This window comes from Heliangelus exortis, chromosome Z (assembly GCF_036169615.1).
Source record: "Heliangelus exortis chromosome Z, bHelExo1.hap1, whole genome shotgun sequence".
NCBI classification, from domain to species: domain Eukaryota; kingdom Metazoa; phylum Chordata; class Aves; order Apodiformes; family Trochilidae; genus Heliangelus; species Heliangelus exortis.
Genome location: NC_092454.1, coordinates 34,099,767 through 34,120,061, shown reverse-complemented (window position 1 = coordinate 34,120,061; position 20,295 = coordinate 34,099,767). Strand labels below are relative to the sequence as shown.

The 20,295-nt window shown below is 39.8% G+C and overlaps 1 protein-coding gene across 4 annotated transcripts in view; it reads left to right on the top strand.

Annotated features, from left to right (window-relative positions):
* Nucleotides 1-20,295, top strand: part of NTRK2 (neurotrophic receptor tyrosine kinase 2) — a 206,788-nt gene that overhangs the window by 100,186 nt on the left and 86,307 nt on the right. For all 4 annotated transcript variants that reach the window (XM_071730219.1, XM_071730218.1, XM_071730222.1 and 1 more), the window contains one exon: nucleotides 17,118-17,306. In XM_071730219.1, the coding sequence (XP_071586320.1) occupies nucleotides 17,118-17,306 (189 nt within the window). The remainder of the gene's footprint in view (nucleotides 1-17,117; nucleotides 17,307-20,295) is intronic.

Below are 20,295 nucleotides of genomic sequence, written 5' to 3'. Positions count from 1 at the left end.
AAGTATGAAAGGATGCCAGTGCTATCTTTCTTTTGTGAAGCCCTGCTCAGTTATTTTTTTATTAATGTCAGGTGATTAGATGAAAGACTTTTTGAAAGTCTATTGCTCTCCTATTTTTATCTTTTATAAGTAAACTTTTGGCAGTCTGAGGTACTACCTCTATATTGTAATATAGCTATATACCTGTCTTCAGGTAAAGTTTGTCCTCTGGATACCAAGTAGCCTAGAGATAGTTACTTCAGTCCCTGATGGGTTCGGTGAAGGCTTCTGCTACACAAACAGTAAAACTGTGTCACCACTAATTGCTCAGATGTCTCATTTTTCAGTACATGTAATAAGCTCTGCACTTGTTTTCTTGTGAGAGTAGCAATCAAAACCAGCTAATCTGGGTGAATTGCCTGAGCATTTCCTTATTCCAGTAACTGCCAGATATTTGAGGTATGACATTGAAGTAGAACATGCAGAGACCAGCTTTCTACTTGATGTGTGGTATAACAGGTTACCTTTTCCCATACGTCAACACAGGTTTTCCCTTATGAGTTGGAATAGGCTCTTTCCAGGTAAAGAGCCACACTTTATCACTTTTTGTCATTGTGTTAAAAAAAATCATGAAAGGCTACATGCCTGTTCAAGAGGAAGGCAAAGTTTTATCATAACTGTTTTTCCTTTCTAAAGCAGAGTCCCAAGTTTCCATTTCCTGCTGCTATTTCATGTTTTGTTGGAATCCAAATGTGTATATAACCCTGTTGCCTTTGAACTCAACTACCCTGAGCTAAGTAAAGTTATTGCCTGTTGTTTGTTGGCGATGGCATTGCCTCTGGGAGCAGTTGTTCCTAACTGGGCTAGATTCTAGTCTGAACTTTGCCTATGGTGGCAGCCACTGTAACCACTAGTGATTTGTAGATTGCCCACGTGATAGCAATTTGATCAGTGATTGCCAGGGGACAGATACTTGTGCCAGGAAAGGACATACTTTGATAGATGAAGCATAGAGGCTGCGGAGAAACTGAATTATCCTGTCATCAGTCTAATTACAAAGGGTTTGTTTGTCTGTAGGAGAGGAGTGGAAATTCTAAAAAACATCTGATGTTCTTTTCCCATTTGGAGACAGGCCAGTCTTGCTTTGGGTGCCATAAGTCAGGCTACTGTGAGATTTATTTATTTAAACAGAATATAAATGTAATCTTAAGTCACTTCATTCACTAGGAATCCATCTGCATGTTGCAGGATGCAAAGAGTCTGTGTAGATGCTTGCCTGGTTACACCAGAGTGCTGGCTTTGCCATCAGATAGAGAATAACACTGTATTACCTTATAAAATAAATCAGAGGCTCTTATTCATGAGTTTCTTGCTATCACTGCAGTTATGGACAGGAGAAACCATGCATGCATGCGTGGTCCTGCCTGAAGTCACATCCTTCTCTTGCTTAAGTAATTTTATCTGCTTCAGGATTCTAGGGAGACCTGTTAGTACCACATTAAATTGTCCCTGAATAATATGTTACTGCTTTCTTTAGTATTCTGAAATGTTTTCTTGGTGGTACCTATCCATGGCAATTGCAACAGCTTGTGCAGCCTGATTCTCCTGTGTCATTCCTTGCACTGTGTTTCTGTTTATACCCTGTGACTGTAAAATGCTAACAAATTGGTCTGTCCAGCCATGAATATATCTGCATGGGATGCAAAGCTATGAGGAATTCAAAACAGTAGAGACCGAGAAAGGTATGAGTCAGATCCCTTAACCAATTCACATTAGCTAAGAGGCCAACTTAAATATTTGCCATTTGTACGTATTACTACTCCCTACTGTTTGGAAATGGTAAATTTTAAAGCTTGAAATTCACAGTCTGTGAACAGTTGCAGTAGTAAACATCTCAGGTCTTGCCAGACATTTAACATAAAAGAAAATGTAAAAAGATGAAGCAATGCAATTTTAATTCCAAATATTTTTTTTTGTGATGTTTAATCCACAATAGCCAAGTTTCACGTAAGACCTGTATTTATCTATAGTTTTGGGTTATTTCTACAAAATTATCTATGAAGTTATCTAGATGTGAAATAGATCTGTATATTTCCGTTTTGGTCATGTGTTACTAACAGAGTGAATTAAACAATCTCATTTTTTGTTCGTAGTATTGCATGAATTTGTATATACTTAGAGACTTGCTCTAGAGTTCGTGTCAGTGAGCTTAATTCAACAGGGCTAACTTATTTTAAATTCAGAATCCCAAAGCCCTTGTGCTGGTGTATCATAAGGATTACATTGATCTTTAGTTTAAGTTAAGTTTAGGTTTCAGTTTAGTTAACTGTTAACTTGCAGTTAAGTGTGGTTAGTTAAGTGGTGGTGGTCCTTCGCAAACATTTTTTTCATTAAGCATTAGAAGTAGACCTGGGTGTTAAATTTTTAGCAATAATTGCTTGGCAATTTGAAATTAAATTGGTGGCAGATGGCATTGCTAGTGATAAAAAATCTCAGTAATCTGTTGCAATCATACATTTGAAAATGAAGTTCATTTTAAAATTAACATCTGTAGTGAGATCCCACATTATTCGTGCTTTCTCATAAAAATTTTAAGAGTTCATTTTGGTATAACTTTGCATTCTGGTTAGACAACTTAGTTGTTTCAAGTTGTCTTATCTTAATTCCATATGTTTTTCTACCTCATCGTGAAACCATGAAGAAATTGGATGGTAAAGTACTGGTACTGGTACTGGTTTAGCAAACCAAATTGTAATGCTTCTGGGAACCGTACTGTACAACAAAACCATCCCAGCCACTCAGTCAATGAACTGTGTACATTTTTAAAAATTATTTTCTCTATTGATCTAAGGTAACATGAACATGTGAAGGGAGCAGCCAGCAAAACCTGAGGACCCCAAGGCAGTGCAGCTCCCCCTCCCTGCAGAGCCAGGTAACCCCTAGGGATATCAGGGTCCCACCGGTTATTGGAGCAGTCCAGCCACTCCCAGCAGAAGTCCAACGAAGCTGCTACCTGTGTTTGCTGTTTCCTGCCATCTCTCTCCCAGTTTAAAGCTTCCCAAAGAGGTGTGGACCCAGGCACCCTCTCAGTGTTGGAACAGCACTTATACTCCATGTGGCTTCAGTAGGTGTTTGTTATGATGAGTGTGCTCCACTGCCTAAAACTTGTTGCTGTTTGCTGCTTTCCTGCTTCTTGTTGGACCTTAAAGAGACCGAGGGAACAGAGACACTGCAGGAGGGATTAACTTCTGCTGGCTCCCAGCCCAGCATTAAGTGCTCTTCAGCAAACTGGTTTGTCAGCCTTGCATCCATCCCCCCCTCCGCAGGTCCATGAGACTGTATGACTGAGAGGTGAAAGACCAACATCTTGTTATTTTAATAATCCCTGCAGCCCCATAATGAAAACCTAGCTTCATAGCTTTTTTTTTCTCATTGCGTGCAGCAAATCATTGTGTCTTTAATCCTCTCCATGGCAAAACTCCCACTGACTTCAGTTGGATTTGTGTCTGAGCAGGACCAGAGTTGGAATTTCAGGCTTTGCTCTTGTATTGATTTCTCAGCAAGAAAGAGAAACAGATTTTATATTTTTTTATAGATTTTCATTTAAACATTAGGGAGACATGAAACTGTCATCCCCATAATGTAATAGTACAAATATGGGCAATTACCTTTCTGGCATTGCCTCTTGGGAATAATACAGAACTATTACTTTAACCCATTTTTATCATAATGGAGCTACATATTATGGATGCATTTCGGAAATAAAACTAAGTGCCACTGTAGTACAAGGCTTCATTTGACAAAAAGGTTGTCATCCTTCTTAATACAAAGACAGCAGTCCTGATTCTGCTGTCATTCATAAGGATTTTGCAGCACTGTAAAATTAATTAGTACTCTTAGTTAATATTAAGATGGAAGGAATTAAACCATTGATGTTACTGTTTCACTTTTTCTGTTCATAGGATATCATACTTAATATTTGGTTTTGCTCTTTCAGCCTATCCTCAAATTAGTTTTTCTCTAAATTTTTGATGAACTAGCTAGTTGGACCTTAGCCTATTATTTTGGTTCTGAGGAAAAAAAAAATGAGATTCTTTCTAAAGACTGTGGCATTGTTGCATGGAATTCTGCTTCTTGGTTGTTTAAAACTGGTGTGCTTGAAGTGAAGGTGTGCATTTTTCATGCACACAAGGAGTTGTCTCACCTTTCTTTTGCAGCTTGGTTATTTGGGACGTCTATGTATGTGACTGTGACCATTGCAGACTCCAGTTTTGAATCTAGGCCAGTGCAAGAGAGGATCATGGCTGTGCATGATTTGTTTTGTTTTGCAGTTTCTGAAGGGAAGATTGTTTTTGCAGATCAGCTCATAAATATGCTAATTAGGGAAGTTTACATGATCATCTACTTCAGTTGGTGCTAATATTCTACATGTGTTCACTAGATTCATACAGAATTACAAAAACATTTTATTATAATTTGTATCATTTGTTTCTAATGGTGGTCAGGAATAGGGTTATGTTACCAGCTTTCTCTAGCAGTTCCTTTTTGGGAGCATTTGAGTTCTGTGAAAATCTGTCGTGATAAATCTGTTGCTAAGAAACGGTCATGACTGACTTTTTGTAAAAGAGGAAGTTACACTGAGAATAAATGAGTGTCACCTAAAATACTTGAGTCTCATCACAGGAGTCCATGTGGAAAATGAGGAACTGAATATTCCAATGTGATGGGGAGGAGCACAGTTAAGAAATCCAAGAAGATGTTAGAAAAAGAGAGGATAGGTGTGCCATGTGGTCAAGAGAGAATCAGTTAAAAAGGGAAATAAAGGAAGTAGTGAGCAAATAAGCAGAGGAGGCACATCAGAAAAAAGCTGTGGGAGTTACTTGGTAAAGTACTCAGTAGAAGAAGCAGAAGTGATTTATGAATATATTATGTGCAGCACCCTGAGAAGAGAGAAACACTACTTTATTTAGACCCCTATAGAATAGAAACAGTGATGCTTTCAGTATTTTAGCAAAACATCACTGTGGTTTCGTGGACAGTTTTGTGAACAGTTCCAAAGTTAATGCGTCCATTTTCAAATCTGTTGTAGCGAAACTGTCAGAGCTTTTTTTGTAGTGTGGCCACTTCTGAAACAGTGTGGAGCTAGCTGGTATGGCACAAATAACTTCGGATGCGGGGCGGTTTCCTGCTTCCCAGAGAAGAAATTTCAAGGCAGACTGGCAGCAGAGAGGTGACAGGAGGACTCTGCAGTTCATGAGACATCATGTGATAGGGAGGAGGAGGTGTCTGTAAAATGGCATTAAAGCATCAACATGTAGAGGCAAGTCTGTCAATTGGTGTACCTTGTCCCATAGTTTTTGTGAGTGATGCTGCTGGGACAGAAATTTGACATACTGCCTTTCTAGCCATGTGTGTTATTTGCTCCACAGCTCAGATTTTCAGATGTGCAATTGAAGAGCTTTTTGAGTATATAAGCCTTCACAGCCTTAGAAATTGTGCTTAGGGAAAGAAGGGTATTGTTCAGAGGCTATTTTAGATCTTTGATCTAAAACTGCACTGGCAGACACATTTCTCCAAGCAGTCTGTCCAACTTCCTCCCTTTTCCACAGGTGAACTGTTTTTTAGACAATGTAGCAAAAGATCTAGTTGAGCATAATCTACAAGTCTATAACTGTGGTAATTGAAATTAATGGAAAGTGATTGCTATTGTTTTCTTTGTGACTTCTTAGAGATGAACAAAACCACCAGATGCTAGAGTGACTCTGTTGCGAAAGCTATTCTATGATGGAGAATATGTCAGGTGCATCACTCCAGTATCACAAGAATTTCTGGTCACATGTTATTGCTGAGCACCAAAAGTCTTCCCAGAAGAAGGTTCTGGCCAACCTCTTGCCAGTCAGCAAGGTTTGCTGAGCAGGGGCTGTGATCTCTGTTTGAAGGCCAAGCAGGTATTGCTGAGTGCTCTAGGGACAAGGGATGTAGAAAAAGCCACTGAAGTGGATGCTGTGCCAGATAGACAAAAGGAATCAGTTTCACTGATCACATATAAACTAGAAAAAATGTCAGGCATTGGTGCTCAGGAAACACAGTAAGCTATCTCTTGCTTTGTGCTCACTGACTGTCAGATCTGGACAGCCTGTCTTCTGTGCTGAAGCCCCCTGCCCTTCCAGCAGTCCCCTTCTACAGGCTACAGTACTGTCTCCTGAACACATGCAAAATTCGAGCCATCAGGACCCAAAGTCTCTTCACCCAGGGAGTCAGTGAACTACTCTACAAGAAATACATGATGGAGTGTTAGTTCACCATCTTCACATTCTCTGCTCTTCAAGTGTTTGTGGGTCTTTGAATTGTATTTAGAAAACCTATTTTCAAGGACAGAGAATGTTTGGAGATGAAGGGAGGCCAGTCCAAAGCAGTGTAAGTCCAAGAAAGCCTTAGTTGGGCTGCAAGATCATCTCACTCATGAGATGGTATTGTAATAAACATCAGTGCTGCGGATGTTATTTACAATAACATGGAACTTCATGCTTCTGAGCATGATTGAGCTGATTGTGTGTAATCATTTAGTTTTGCTTCTGCAGATTGTCACCTTTATGGTTAGCTAGTGTGGCTGTAACTGAAAGATTAATTGGGAGCCAACATGCTGTAAGGCTTTTTGAGAAAAAAATTATGTATATATTTCTATGCAGAAAAGTGTTGACATCATAATTCATGCAATTTTGGGGACCTGTAAGAATCTTCCATTCAAAAGAAGTGAGAGATGGTACAAGACCTGCTATAGTGTCATGTAGTTAAAACATCCACTAATGAAAACCACAGAGGAACAATTAATAGGGAAAAACCCACTGAAATAAATTGTATGTAAAGAATGCAATTAAATAATGTGTGTTTTAGTAGAGTAATACACTGTAGACTGTGCATTTCTGCATCAGTAGTGTGCTTGTTATCTGACTAAACTTACCCTGATTCTGCTGCCTGGAAAAGTAACCTGCTAATCCATTGAAATTTATCTACTTTGTTGTTATATACTATGTATTTGTTGAGACATAGGCCTCATTCAGTTCTATTCAGAATTCATACATAAATCAATGTTTGAAGCACCCAAAGTGTTTTACATAAGACCAGAAAAAGTCTACCTTTTTGTCATTATGGAAGATAAGGGCTGGGAGAGGAACTACAAGATTCTTCCCTATCCTAAGCCTGTATCAACCATACCTGTATCTTTTTCAGCTGATATTTTCTGGCTTCAAGATCTTCAGAAGTGGAGATTTCTGAGTCTTGTATGAGAAATTTCAGAGCCTCAGGATATTTTTCTAACATTTTAACTCAGGCTTTCTTGATGCACTTTTCTCATGCAGCTTTTCATTCCTATTCAGCATAGGCATTAAATAAAAATTGTTTCCTTCCATTGGAAGGCTGTTCTCATGTACATCCTCAGATGTCTGCTTAGGATAAAAGAAGTCCCAAGACTTCAGTTTTTCCTAAGGTCTAAGGACTCCTAAGGAGTATGTTTGTGTTTTTCAATACCATGTTTTCAGCTGATTTCCTTGGATGGGAGTACCCTGCAAACAGTATTTCTATGCTCCCAAGAAATAAGCAGGGAAGGTTTAAAGAAGGGGAAAAGTTTCATAAGTAATGCTTTTTTTTTTTCTTAAAAAAAAAACCCATAACACAAAAAACGACAAACAAACAAACAAAAACCCCACAAGTGATTAATACAAGATTAATATCAGGGAGCCTTTCTCCACAATCTATTGTATCTCCCGTATCATCTTACCATGTCTAACTACAGAGAATTGGGAAAATTATTCAAATTGACTGCTGTGAATAGCTTTGCTTTCAGATAAAGACTGGCTGCTGCAGCAGCATGAGGAAACTTGTGTTGTTCCTGTGTACATTGCATTTATCTTCTACAAAATAGGGGACCTAATTTCCAGACCTAGGAATGGGAATGCCAACACTTATATTGTTTATGAAAAGTGTGGAGTAAAGCAATTGTTAATTAAATGGTTTTTAATGAAATGTAAGGCAACGAATATTCAATTTTGGGTGAATTGCTCTTTTTTGCTTGATGCCAAGGACTGCATTCCAGCTGATCTTTTTTCTTATTGCAGTGATTTTTCACTGTAGTATTTTTGAAGGATTGTAATTTTACCCATGTTTCTGAGATATCTAAATCTGCCAGGTTGCTATAATAAATAGACTTGGTGATCTATATTAAAAAAGATAAATCATTTTATCTTTCATTTTTTTCATATTTTCTGCTGCCTTGTATCCTTACTTCTCTGGCTCACATATTTATATTGATTAATAACCCAGCTAGATATCTGTCTCAGATCTGTGTTTCATCTGACTACCAATAATGAGCAGCCATAAATTCCTTATTCTTTATGAGAGGGCATATCGTCTGAGCTGCGGATACTGCAAACGTGCCCACAAAGAAGTGGACAGCCATATAGTCACCATTTATCCTACAGCTGAAGGGAGCCTATAACTTCTGAAGGGCTCCATGGTTCAACAGTGAGGGCTGGCAGTCCCTCCTGGGTCCTGGTCCTGATTTTGACAAAGATCCCACCTGCAGCTCTGGGCAAATCAACAAGCTGCTATTGCCTCCAAATTGAGAATAATATCATGTACGTCACTGAGGATGAACTGTGAAGATTTATTGGTTATGGTGCTTAAGAGTTTGAAGATGTATACCAGACTGCAGCTGTGGGGTCTGTAATAGAAATGCCTCCCATCCTGGCTGAAAGGAGAGAGAAATCGGCAATGTTTGTGCTGCAGGCTGAGGCTTTGCTGATGGCATCCCTGGGAAGAGGTGGCCCTGCAGTGAGGCCAGGACAGAGGAGGATTGCACATCTTTCATCTTGCACAGACAATATTAGCAAAACCAGTATGTATTAGAGACCTCATCCTTTTCATGCAGGGTTTATGGAGTGCTGTAAAGAAGGTTTCTTGGTTCAACTGCCTTTCCAGTCTGTCCCAGGTCTAGACACTTGTGTATTTTTCCCTGTGTTCTGTAGATCAGATGGTTTTCAGGAAATGACTTGTCTTGTGAGAGGGTACCATAGTTTATGCTACTGTGTTCTTTGTAAACCTCCATTGTAGAAACTATGACCTGTGGAATGCTATAGATGCATGTGTGAATGAGAGCATACAGGTGAATATAGATGAGGTACAGAAGAAAGGCAGCTGAAAGGAATTGACTGGGGTTCTTTCACAATCAAGTTACAGAATACAATTGAAGCAAAAAAATATGCAGATCTGGCTCTTAGATTCAAAGCCACAACAAAAAGGCTTGATGAAATTGCTGAATAGATAAAATATGTGTGCAGACATTTCCGTGGAAATTACCCAGGTTGTATGTTTGTTGCTCTCTAGAGGAGTGAGGCATTTGGCAATTTTCCAGCAAAAAGAACGTATTTTAGGGGAAAGACACCCAAGTCAGTGTCACTGGCCTTTTGACAGCCAGCAACCCTGAAAATCTGGTTCTTTAAAGCTAAATAACGTACCTATTATTTCATTAGACTCAAAGGTCTGCATTACTTAAAATATTCTGTGCAGGAAAGAATTGTAATGTGTTTGCTCTGTACAAAAGCTATACAGTGATAACAGTGCAATTTGTTCTTAGGAAATTGCAACAAATGAGGAAAGACAAAACATTGATTTTTGCATGTGAACAAAAGCAAACCACTTTGGATTCTTGATCACTGAAGTGAAACATGGCATGAAAATGATGTGGCTTCATCATGATTTTAGAATACATATAACCCCTTAGTTTTGGAGTGGTTTTAAGAGAACAGATTCCTATGGGCTGCTTCTTGAGATTAAACTTTTCTTTTCAGCCATTTACTCCTGCAGAAGACTTCAATATCCCCTTTCCTTCTATTGTAGCCCCTTCTGTTACTCAGAGGTTGCTAGAAGAGCACTCTGACAGGGAGCAGAGGCATTTGCCTGCTGGCTGTGGGCAGGTTCTCCAGCTCTCTGTTCTGGTTCCCCTGACTTCCTCGGAGCATGCTCTTTGGATGGGAACTTAATTTCTTGAGCCATGTCAGAAAATTTTTCTCCCCTCATATATCAGGAAGCAATAGACTACAAGCTTAAACAGGCACTGCTAGGTGCAAATCAGTTAAACAGATTAATGATACCTGTCAGAAGATGTAAACTTATTTATCCTCTAAATACCCAAGCCTGGCATGTCTCAGTTTTCTGAGTCACAGACTTAGTGTCTATAGTGTGGTTATTGGCTCAGCGTGCTGTACCAGGGTAGAAGGACATTCACTGTTTGAGTTGCAAAGAGCACACTTCAGCTGTATGAATGTGGTTATAATTTTACTTGTGGTGATTTTATTCTCGTGGATTTTTTTCTAGCATAAACAAAGAAGGATCGACTCCATAATACTCTTTTCACAACTGAGTGTGACAGTGACTACTGAGATGCATTCCTTGAGGCTAAGGACCAATGGCTGTTCTCTGGCTACCTGTCAGGAATGGGGATGTAAGACAACAATGGTCAGCTAGAAGGTGGGGAGAGGCAAGAAATGCTACTACTCTGCACAGCTAAATTGCTGAGAATGCATAGAAACGTCTTGCCTTGAGCTTTTTCTCATTATAAGCAGCTTCAAACCAAAGTTTAACCATAGTTCTAATAATTCCACTCTAGATTTGCAGAAGAGTCTTACTTTGAACTTCTTCATCAAGCAAAGCGAGACTTAGCTGGTTTCTCTGGGAATCTTATTCAGCTGGCTTTTTTCCTTGTGGTCTATTTATGGCTTTTGATTGAATTCCCTGTATTCAGCATGCAGCATTTTAGAAGACCAATAATATAAAATAACGTTTCTGTAATTTCGTTACTTTCAATTATGCTGTGCTCTCTTATCTAGTCTAATAGAACTGCATAAACAGGGTTTGATATCACAGTTGTGTAGAGTTGTTAAATTTAAAAATGTAAAAAAATACTCAAGGTAATGCTTCTGGCACCTTAGAAGAAGAAGTGTGCAACATTGTGATTGATGAGTTGTCTTCCAGACACAGTGAAAGATAAGACAGTGACAGTGTTAAGCTAGAAAGATGTCTCTTTTGTTAAAAAAGTTGGATCCTAGTTTGATAACAGAAAAAGTAGAAAATAAGCAATTGCTGAAGCATAAAACTTATTTTAATAGAAAAACATCTACAAAAACTTATCAAACTTATCTACAGCAAATATGGGTGTCTCATGGGAAAAGAAAACTTTTTTAATTGCTTTTTCAGAGAAGGTATTTAATTAGCAAAAAACCCCACCCCTCCCAAAATAAAAAGAAGATTCAGTACGTCCTCAAAATTCAGTAAAGGTGATGCTGAATGATGTGACATGCACACACTATTCTGCTATTGACTTGATGATGTGCTATTACTGCATCCTGGCACAGACCAGTCCCTGTTCCCAGGGGAGGTAAGAGGAGACAGTGCTAGTGCAAGGTCAGCTGAGAAATCTTCCTAGCAGTCAGTGTCATTTTTCATGGAAGAAGCCATGGTCATTAAAGCACAAAATCATCTCTGTGAATAAACTCTGTCCTTGAGCATCCTTATAACTATGCAATTCCAACCACTATGCTAAAATTAGCTGGTTTTGGATAATTTTTGCTGCTATTGTTTTCCTATGTGGCTGAGCCATTAGTAGTGACTGCAGGTATAACTGGAAAGATATGTGATGCTCAGGAGGATGCAGGATATTGTAGCCTCCAAAAAATCTTGTTAGAACTGAGACAACAAACATGCAGAATAGAGGGCTTGTATCATAGAGTCCTAGAATCCTACAATCATAGAATAGTTTGGGTTGGAAGGGACCTTATAGATCACCTAGTTCCAACCCTCCTGCATTGGGCAGAGGCATCTACCACGAGACCAGGTTGCAAGTTTTAAATGATTGCCCCCTGTCTTCTTGCTACACACCCTTGCAAAAAGTCCTACCCCATCTTTCTTGTAGACCCTCTTCAGGTATTGGAAAGCCACTATAAGGTCATCTGGGAGCCTCCTCTTCTGAGGAGCTGGGCTGAACAACCCCAACTTCCTCAGCCTGCCTCCATAGGGGAGGTGCTTCAGCCCTCTGATCATATTGCTGGCTCTCCTCTGGATGTGTTCCAGGAGCTCTATGTCCTTCTTATGCTGGGGACTCCAGAACTGGACGCAGTACTCCATGTGGGGTCTCACAAGAGTGGAGTAGAGAGGGAGAATCACCTCCTTCGATTGTCTGTCTGTGCTTCTTTTGATGCAGCCCAGGACACAGTTGGCTTTCTGGGCTGCAAGCACACATCTTTGACATGTTAGGTGCAGTGAGAAGTAGATGAATGCAGTGCTCATTAGTGACTTTCTGAACCAAAGCCTGAATATACATGCTTGCAAGGTTGTGCCAGGTGCAAATAAAACCCGTATGTTCTTTTTGATTCTGCATTTGAAAGCCTCTCATTTTTATTTTTTGCCTAAGCCTGCTTAGCTGAGTCATGCTAGTACTGACTTTGGGACTCTTTCTCTTCTTTGATACAGTGGAGAGATGTGGATTATTCCAGTGTCAGCCAGTAGTCAGATGTGTTACTACAGTAATCTACAATACTAGCAGAAGTCTGAAATAAAGTGAGGCCTCAATGTAATGTGTACATTTCTGGGCCCCTCACTAAAGAAAGATATTGAGGTGCTGGAGTGGGTCCAGAGGGCAGCAATAAGGCTGGTGAAGGGACTAGGGTGAAAGTCTTACGAGGAGAGGCTGAGGAAACTGGGGTTGTTTAGCTTGGAGAAGAGACTTAGGGGCGGGACGTTATCTACAACTCCCTGAAGGGAGGCTGTAGTCAGGTGGGGGTCAGGCTCTTCTCCCAGGCAATGAGTGACAGGACGAGAGGGCAAGGCCTGAATCTGCACCAGGGGACATTTAGGTTAGATATCAGGAAGCAGTTCCTCATGGAGAGGGTGATCAGACATTGGAATTAACTGCTCAGGAAAGTGGTAGAGTCATCATCCCTGGAGATGTGTAAGGAAAGGCTGGATGTGGCACTTAGTGCCATGGTCTAGCCAATGTAGTGATGTTAGGTCATAGGCTGGACTTGATGATCTCAGAGGTCTTTCCAGCCTCAATAACTCTGTGATTCTGTGATTCTATAACCAGACCAATAATAGTTAAGATAGGTCTTGGTAGGGTGCATAGTCAACTGCATTAACTGAGGGCAGTTGTACCAAAGACTGTGTTTTATAATAATGAAACTCCTTCTGGCCAAAAATAGCAGCACACCTTTGAAAGTGATTATTGTTTTTTTTTAACTGCTTTTTATTTCTAAACCTAAAGAAACTCACATTGGACTTGTCCAAAGCATTTGACACTGTCCTGCACAACATTGTGGTCTCTAAATTGAAAAAATATGGATTCAATGGATGGCACCTCTCAGTGGATAAGGAATTGGCTGGATGGTTGCACTCAGAGTTGTGGTCAACAGCTGAATGTCCAAACAGAGACTCATGACAAGTGGCTTTCCTCAAGGATCAGTCACGAGATCGGTGCTGTTTAACATCTTTGTCACTAACATGGCTGGTGGGATTGAGATAACCCTCAGCAGCTTTGTTGATAACACCAAGTTTCCTGGTGTGGTCAATGCACTGCATGGAAGGAATGACACCCAGAGGGATATTGACAGTCTTGAGAGGTGAGCCCATGGCACCCTCATGAAGTTCAGTAGGGCCAAGTGCAAGGTCCTCCACCTGGGCTGGGGCAATGCCAAGCCTAATACAGGTTAGGTGGAGAATGGTTGCAGAATGGCCTTGAGGAGAAGGACTTGGGTGTGTTGGTTGATGAGAAGCTCAACATGAGCTGGCAGTATGTGCATGCAGCCCAGAAAGACAAGCTCATGGCATCAAAAGAAGCGTGGCCAGCAGGTTGAGGGAGCTGATTCTCCCCCTCTACTCTGTTCTTGTGAGACCCCACCTGGAGTACTGTGTCAAGGTCTGAAGCACCCAATGTAAGAAGGACATGGTGCTGTTGGAGGGAGTCCTGAGAAGGGTCACAAAAATGATCAGAGAGCTGGAGCACCTCTCCTGTGAAGACAGGCTGAGAGAGCCTGGCTTTGCCAGCTTGGAGAAGAGAAACTTCTGGAGAGACTGGAAGCCTTCCAGTACCTGCAGGAAGCCTACAAGAAAGCTGGGGGTGGTCTTTTTATCCAGGCATGTAGTGATAGGATGAGGGAAATTGTGTAAAGGTGGTTGATTTAGGTTAAATATTAGGATGAAATTCTTTTTTATGAGGTTGCCCAGGGAAGCTGTGGCTGCCCCCTGCCTGGAAGTGTTCAGTCCAAATTGGATGGGACTCTGAGTAACCTGGTCTAGTGGGATCACTAAGAGGGGAAGCACAGTTTCCGGAGTTGATTTTTTCTTAAATTGTTTCATACTGCCAGGAATTGCTTCAGAAAACACCTAATTTTCTGGGGTTTCCTCACCTACATTAGACAACTGAATATACTTGGAGTCTGCTTCATACCAGGTAGAAGACTAGTTTTTACCAGTTACCTTAATTGAGTAAATAGATTTACAGAACAATTGCCTACTTTTCACTTGCAGCACTTTGAGGCTTACACTGATTGAAAAAAATATTTCTCTGTACAAAATAGGGTCTTGGAGTAGTGCAGAAATTATTTTATGAGCAGAGTGAATTCCTATTCATTATCCTATTTTAACATCTGGAAATGTGTGATGATCGCTTTTCCTTGCCATCACTGTATGTGTGGTGGCAGTAATGACAAAAGAGCCTCCTTCTATACAGCAGAGAACAGCAGGGCTGAAAAAGAATTAGAGACATGCCTGTATTAAATTACTGAGCCAAGAGAATTTACCCATTTGCTGTATGAGAAAGGATTTGACCCTCATGCCTAAAGCTTTGTTATTATAAAAGGTCTTCATTTAAAAAAAAAAAAAAAGGATTTTTCAGCCTGCTTTTTGGAGCTATTAGCTTGACACTCAGAAATTTTATAGATGTTAGGATGCTGTCTAGAAAATGTGGTTTTAAATGGGTTTGCACTGGAATGCCACTGCACATAACTCTCATGCACCTGAAAAATGTATTTTGACTGCATCAAGTATCTCGTGTGCCATCTGAGGGACTCTTTCCCATATTTTGTTATGTTCTGCACTTTATTAGAGTAATCTTCATCAAGAACTCTTAATCCTGGCAGCTTTCCTAGTAGAATAAATCTTTTGAGGGTCTGAGTGATCAGTAATGACAAAAACAGCCTTGGTATTAGTATTTCGCTTGATATATTGCAGAGATCTAGGCTTCACTTACATTTGTCAACAGTGACTTTCCAGTGAAATGCAAGGTATTTGAAAAATTACATCTAATGTTTCAGGCTAAGGGGGAAATACTTTTTCAAACTGTGAGAGTGTTTCCCTCATGCACCATTAAACCATCTTGGGAGGAACAATATCAGGGCAGGGGTGGGAGTAGACTTCAGTCTCTAAAGGGAGAATTGAATAGCCACATGCCAAATTATTTAGGTTTTATTCCTATGAGCCATGCCATGCAATGATGAAATGTTTTTATTAATGATACAGTGAGCCACAGAAGAGTTTCTTTTCTTTAAGGTTGCCATTTCTTGTCTGCCATATCTAGGACTGTCTTTCTCATCTCATTCCTTAACTGTGAGTGTGCTATGGTGGATCTTGTCTATCTTCTGTCACGTCCTTAATATTTTATCTACAGAACATGCAGCTGGTCTCCATTCTCTCTGTCTCTCTTGTGTCCCCATCTCTCCTACAGACAGAGATGCCATTTATATCACAGGCTACTCAGCCCTGTCTTGCCTCTGCACTTCTGTCCAACCTAAAATTCAATCTGGGACTCCAACATATTTTAACATGTTGACTCATGACTTGAAGTAAATCCAGCTTTTAGACTTCCACAAGGTCCTTTCTGTTGCCCCTTCTATGAGGGAACATTCACACCACCTGTCACTGCTGCCTATGGGCTAATCACAAGAGTCATCTGAGGATTCTGTTCCAAGATAGGCACTTCCAGGGAGTGATTTTTTCCACTTGTTTGTAGCATTATCTTTTGATTGTTACAATTAGAAGATGTGAACACCACCACAAAAACCTTAGTTAACATGGTTGGAGGATGAGATGATATGTGTCAGTTGTCATCTCTGCTGGCTCTTCAGTAGGGCATTAAGCAAAATGTTCTCACTACTAAATGATGATTCTGGTATTCTCTGCATGCAGGATGTATTGCAAGATGCAATGTGGAATTTAGATGGCAGAGTTAGATGGCAAGAGTTCAGATGTAACCTGCACTGATATCACTGTTAGATCAAAGGCACCTGCAGCTCACAGATGTGGGACACTGTGCTAAGCAGGATTTATTTTTAAACCATTTACAAGGTTTTATCTCCATGATACTTTTTTAAAAATATAATACGTAGAGGTAAAACAAAACCAAACCTGTCCTTGAATAACTGATAAAATAAACCTCCTTCTGGAAGGTGACTAGATGCATGTATGGGAAGGGGAGCCAGTGGGATGTTCCCCTGGGCTGGACAAGCCCTTTTTCAGTGATCCCAGATTGTGCAGTAGGGTAAGGTGTGTCTGCTCCACATCCTATGTGACTATGCAAATTGTCTCCCAGATTTTGGCTCTCAGCTACATTGCGTTTCAGAAATTACTGCATCAGGATAAGTCCAGCTCCTCTATGTCTTTTGTCTTGTTAAAATGCCATCTCAAAGGGAGTGCAGGCATTGCCCAGATTTGTGGTTATTGTTGCCGTGAGATCTAAGTAGGGTACAATGTAAAAAAGCTAATGTGCGTATTTCATAGATTATTTCTGAGAGTGACAGAATTTCAACAAATTTGGAGATATTTACAAGTGATAGATTATACTGAATCCTGACATATTTAGTCTAGATAACCTACCAGTAAAAAATTAGCTTAATATTCAATTTCCATTGGAAGAAACCCACTGTTCTTCAGCTAAAACCAAATATATAAAATTCCAGAGGTAAGGTTAACAAGGCACACAAAGAGAGCTGTTGACTGGTGATGGAGGGCAAACTGGTCAAAAAAAGAAAGTGGAGTCATGTGAGGGAATGGAACTATCTGCTGAGTTACAGGAAAATCTTTGTTTCTAACTCTAGGTCCTTCTTCAGTTATCAGCAATGATGATGATTCAGCCAGTCCTCTCCACCACATCTCTAATGGCAGTAACACTCCATCTTCTTCTGAGGGGGGTCCTGATGCAGTCATCATTGGAATGACAAAGATTCCTGTCATTGAAAATCCCCAGTATTTTGGAATTACCAACAATCAGCTCAAGACAGACACCTGTAAGTACAAATACAAGTCTATGTGTTTCAGTCATTCATTTTACCTGTGCAAGTGCTGAGGCTCCTTGACAGAATTAGCAGAACAAAATGCTCTAAATTCTTGGGAAGGGATGGGTGGGTTAAAAGGTATGGAATTTGTCAGAGGTATGTGAGATGAACTGCTTTACATCTGTCAAAGCCTAATTCAGCCCTTGTGATGAGTCAATGAAGTCAGCAGTGTTATGCTCAAAGCCTGATCCATATTCCATCAAAGTCACTGGTAGCCTTTCCATTGATTTCAGTGGTCTTTGGCCAGTTCTATGCACTGAATGTGTCCTTGAGAGAAAAGAAATCCTAGAAGCAGAAGTCACTAATGTTAGTATACATGCTGCTTTTAAATCAATCATAGGTTTGATTGGCAATGAACATAACCTAACTTTGAAATCTGAGTATTGTAAATTATAACAATGATAAGTTTAAAACTTAAAATTTTAAAATTACATTCTATAGTTCAACCTCTATAGCCAGAAAAGACGTAGAATATTTAAAAGTAGCACAGAAGGTTGCGTGGCTGGCAATAAATGTTACATGCATATTCTTTCATGTTCAGTGAGAAGCAGGTGAATGTGAAAAAATGTGAAGAGTTAAACATAATCAACTCAGTAGTTAAAGAGTACCTCTGACTTCAGGTGCTATTTCTCAAGCCTAGTAACAGTTTTAGATTTGGACACATGAAATGTTGATTTTTGAAACAGTGATTAGCATTGCAGGAGTTTACTGAAAAAAATCCTAAAGGATATTACAATTAACAGTAACTGCACTGCTTACAATTTTCCATCAGTACATAAAGGTCCTGAAGTGTTTAAGTGCTTCAGAGAATATTGCTCCCACCTCTTTTCGTTTCCTCTATTTTTTTTTGTGTGTGTGTGTGTGTGTGTGTACGAATGTACCTCTATTTCTGAAGTGTTACTGGAAGTCAGAATTGTTAATTTTGTTCATCTGGAAAGTCACTCAAGATACCCAGTATAGGGAGTGAGCACTGGGCTTGCAACTCAGGGACGCAACATGCTATCAGTATCCTACTCTCAACTTCATAGCACAAACTCTGGTCCAGGGGCTTACTGCCAAAGAAAATTTTGCCTCCAACGTTGCAAAGCTTAAGTGCCATAATAGGAGTCTTTCCTGACCTGTGCATGAGGGCATGTATGCATATGTGTGTACCTGGCTTCTAAGGATGCAATGACTGATGCTGAACTACCTAAATCTCTTGTAAATATTAATGTTCATCTATATCTAGATTGTTGCACTAAGCACAATCCACAGAAGCATGTCCCTGCAATGCAAGAGAAGGTCTTTTTCTGCCTTTTTATTGTACATCCCTGGTGTTTACTCTTAACCATGGTTTTTTTCTGTGGCACTATTTTGTTATTAGAAATGCCCCATTATCTCTTCTACCAGAAGATATGTGAATAGTCCAGTCTAGGATATGCAATGGAATGTGTAAGGTAATAACTGAATTGCTGATACTTGATCAGCACAAGGAAAATGTTATATGGATGCATTCTGATTAAAACATTAATTCCTGTGAAGAACAAGATGCACTAGGGAATCAGAAATAGGCAGTGTGCCCTCTAGAGCACTCTAATGTTGTAGAAAAAGCCATACTTGTAAATATGAGGCTCCATTACCTTTGTTCTCAGATGCCTTACACAACATTATAATTGTTTAAGCAAACATAAGTGACCCCAGAAAGATTAACTTGCTGCGTTAATGTTCAAACAACATGCATGATGTTCTGTGGAAAAACCCAAACTGTACCAAAACACAGAATTCTCTCACATCTACTAAACTGCACATTAAGTACAGATACATAAATCACCGCTAACTAGTGTTAAGTAGATCCTAATCCTAAAACTACGTAAGTGTGTGTTTGGTTTGTGTGCTGCAATGAAAACCAGTTGGTGTCAGGGAAATTAATCACAGCAAGTGAAGTTCCAATTGTAACAAATTCTTGTAGAATACTGCTCAAGACTTCGCTGCAATGATCTAGAGAGGCTTGTGGGTCTGATATTCTGTATTCTGCCACATTGCCATGGTGGTTCCAGTCTTTGTGGTTTTATTGCATTAGCAAAGAGAATCAGGTACACTGTGCTAGTGTATAAACCAAAGCAGACTTCTCCTACTACATTGCATTTGTTAAAAAAAAACTGTAATTAAAATTGTCATGGACAAAAATGGTCTTTCCATAAGTAATTTCACATATACTCTCTTTCTCTCTCTCTCACTCACTTATTATTACAGAGTTGTCCTTGCCCTTTCTTAACCTGCCAACCTCCTCCTAGTATGTATATCTGGTACTTATAAACCTTTAAGCTAAGCAGCTCTCATACTTTTTTCCTGATTACAATAATGGCAGCTCCAGATGTCATCTGGTTTCTCATCTCCAGAAGGATAATCAATATTTATATTTATTTCCTATCTGGTATGATTTCCATTGGCTTCTATCAGTAAGCACAACAATCAGTGGCAGTCATGCCAGAAGATTCTTATGGATTGAGTACATGTTGGCTTGTGGAAGGAGGCTGGATTTTGAGCTGCATGAAACTGTACACAGATAGTAATACAGTTTTCACACAAGCTGAAGTATATCTGATGTGAGTCAAAAGTGGAGTGTTACCTACTTAAGCTGTATTTTGGCTGATCTACAGATGATCATTTCTGAACAAAGTGTGCCAAAGCCCATAGAAATGTATGTGTTTTAAAGAAAATCAAAAAGCTGATTGCAATCAATTTAGTTTGAAATTCCATCATGGTATCAGTAAACTGGTACATCCTCTACTGATAACTAAATCCCAAGGAGCATCTAAGGACTCAATCTCAATCTTTCCTCGTCTTCAGAGACAGCGTTCGATGTGGGAAAAGTAAACTAAAGACTAAAGACTCATCAATTTTTAGGGGTCAGTTTCCAGTTATCACTCAGAAGGACAGAATTTCTACGCCAGGTTTCAGC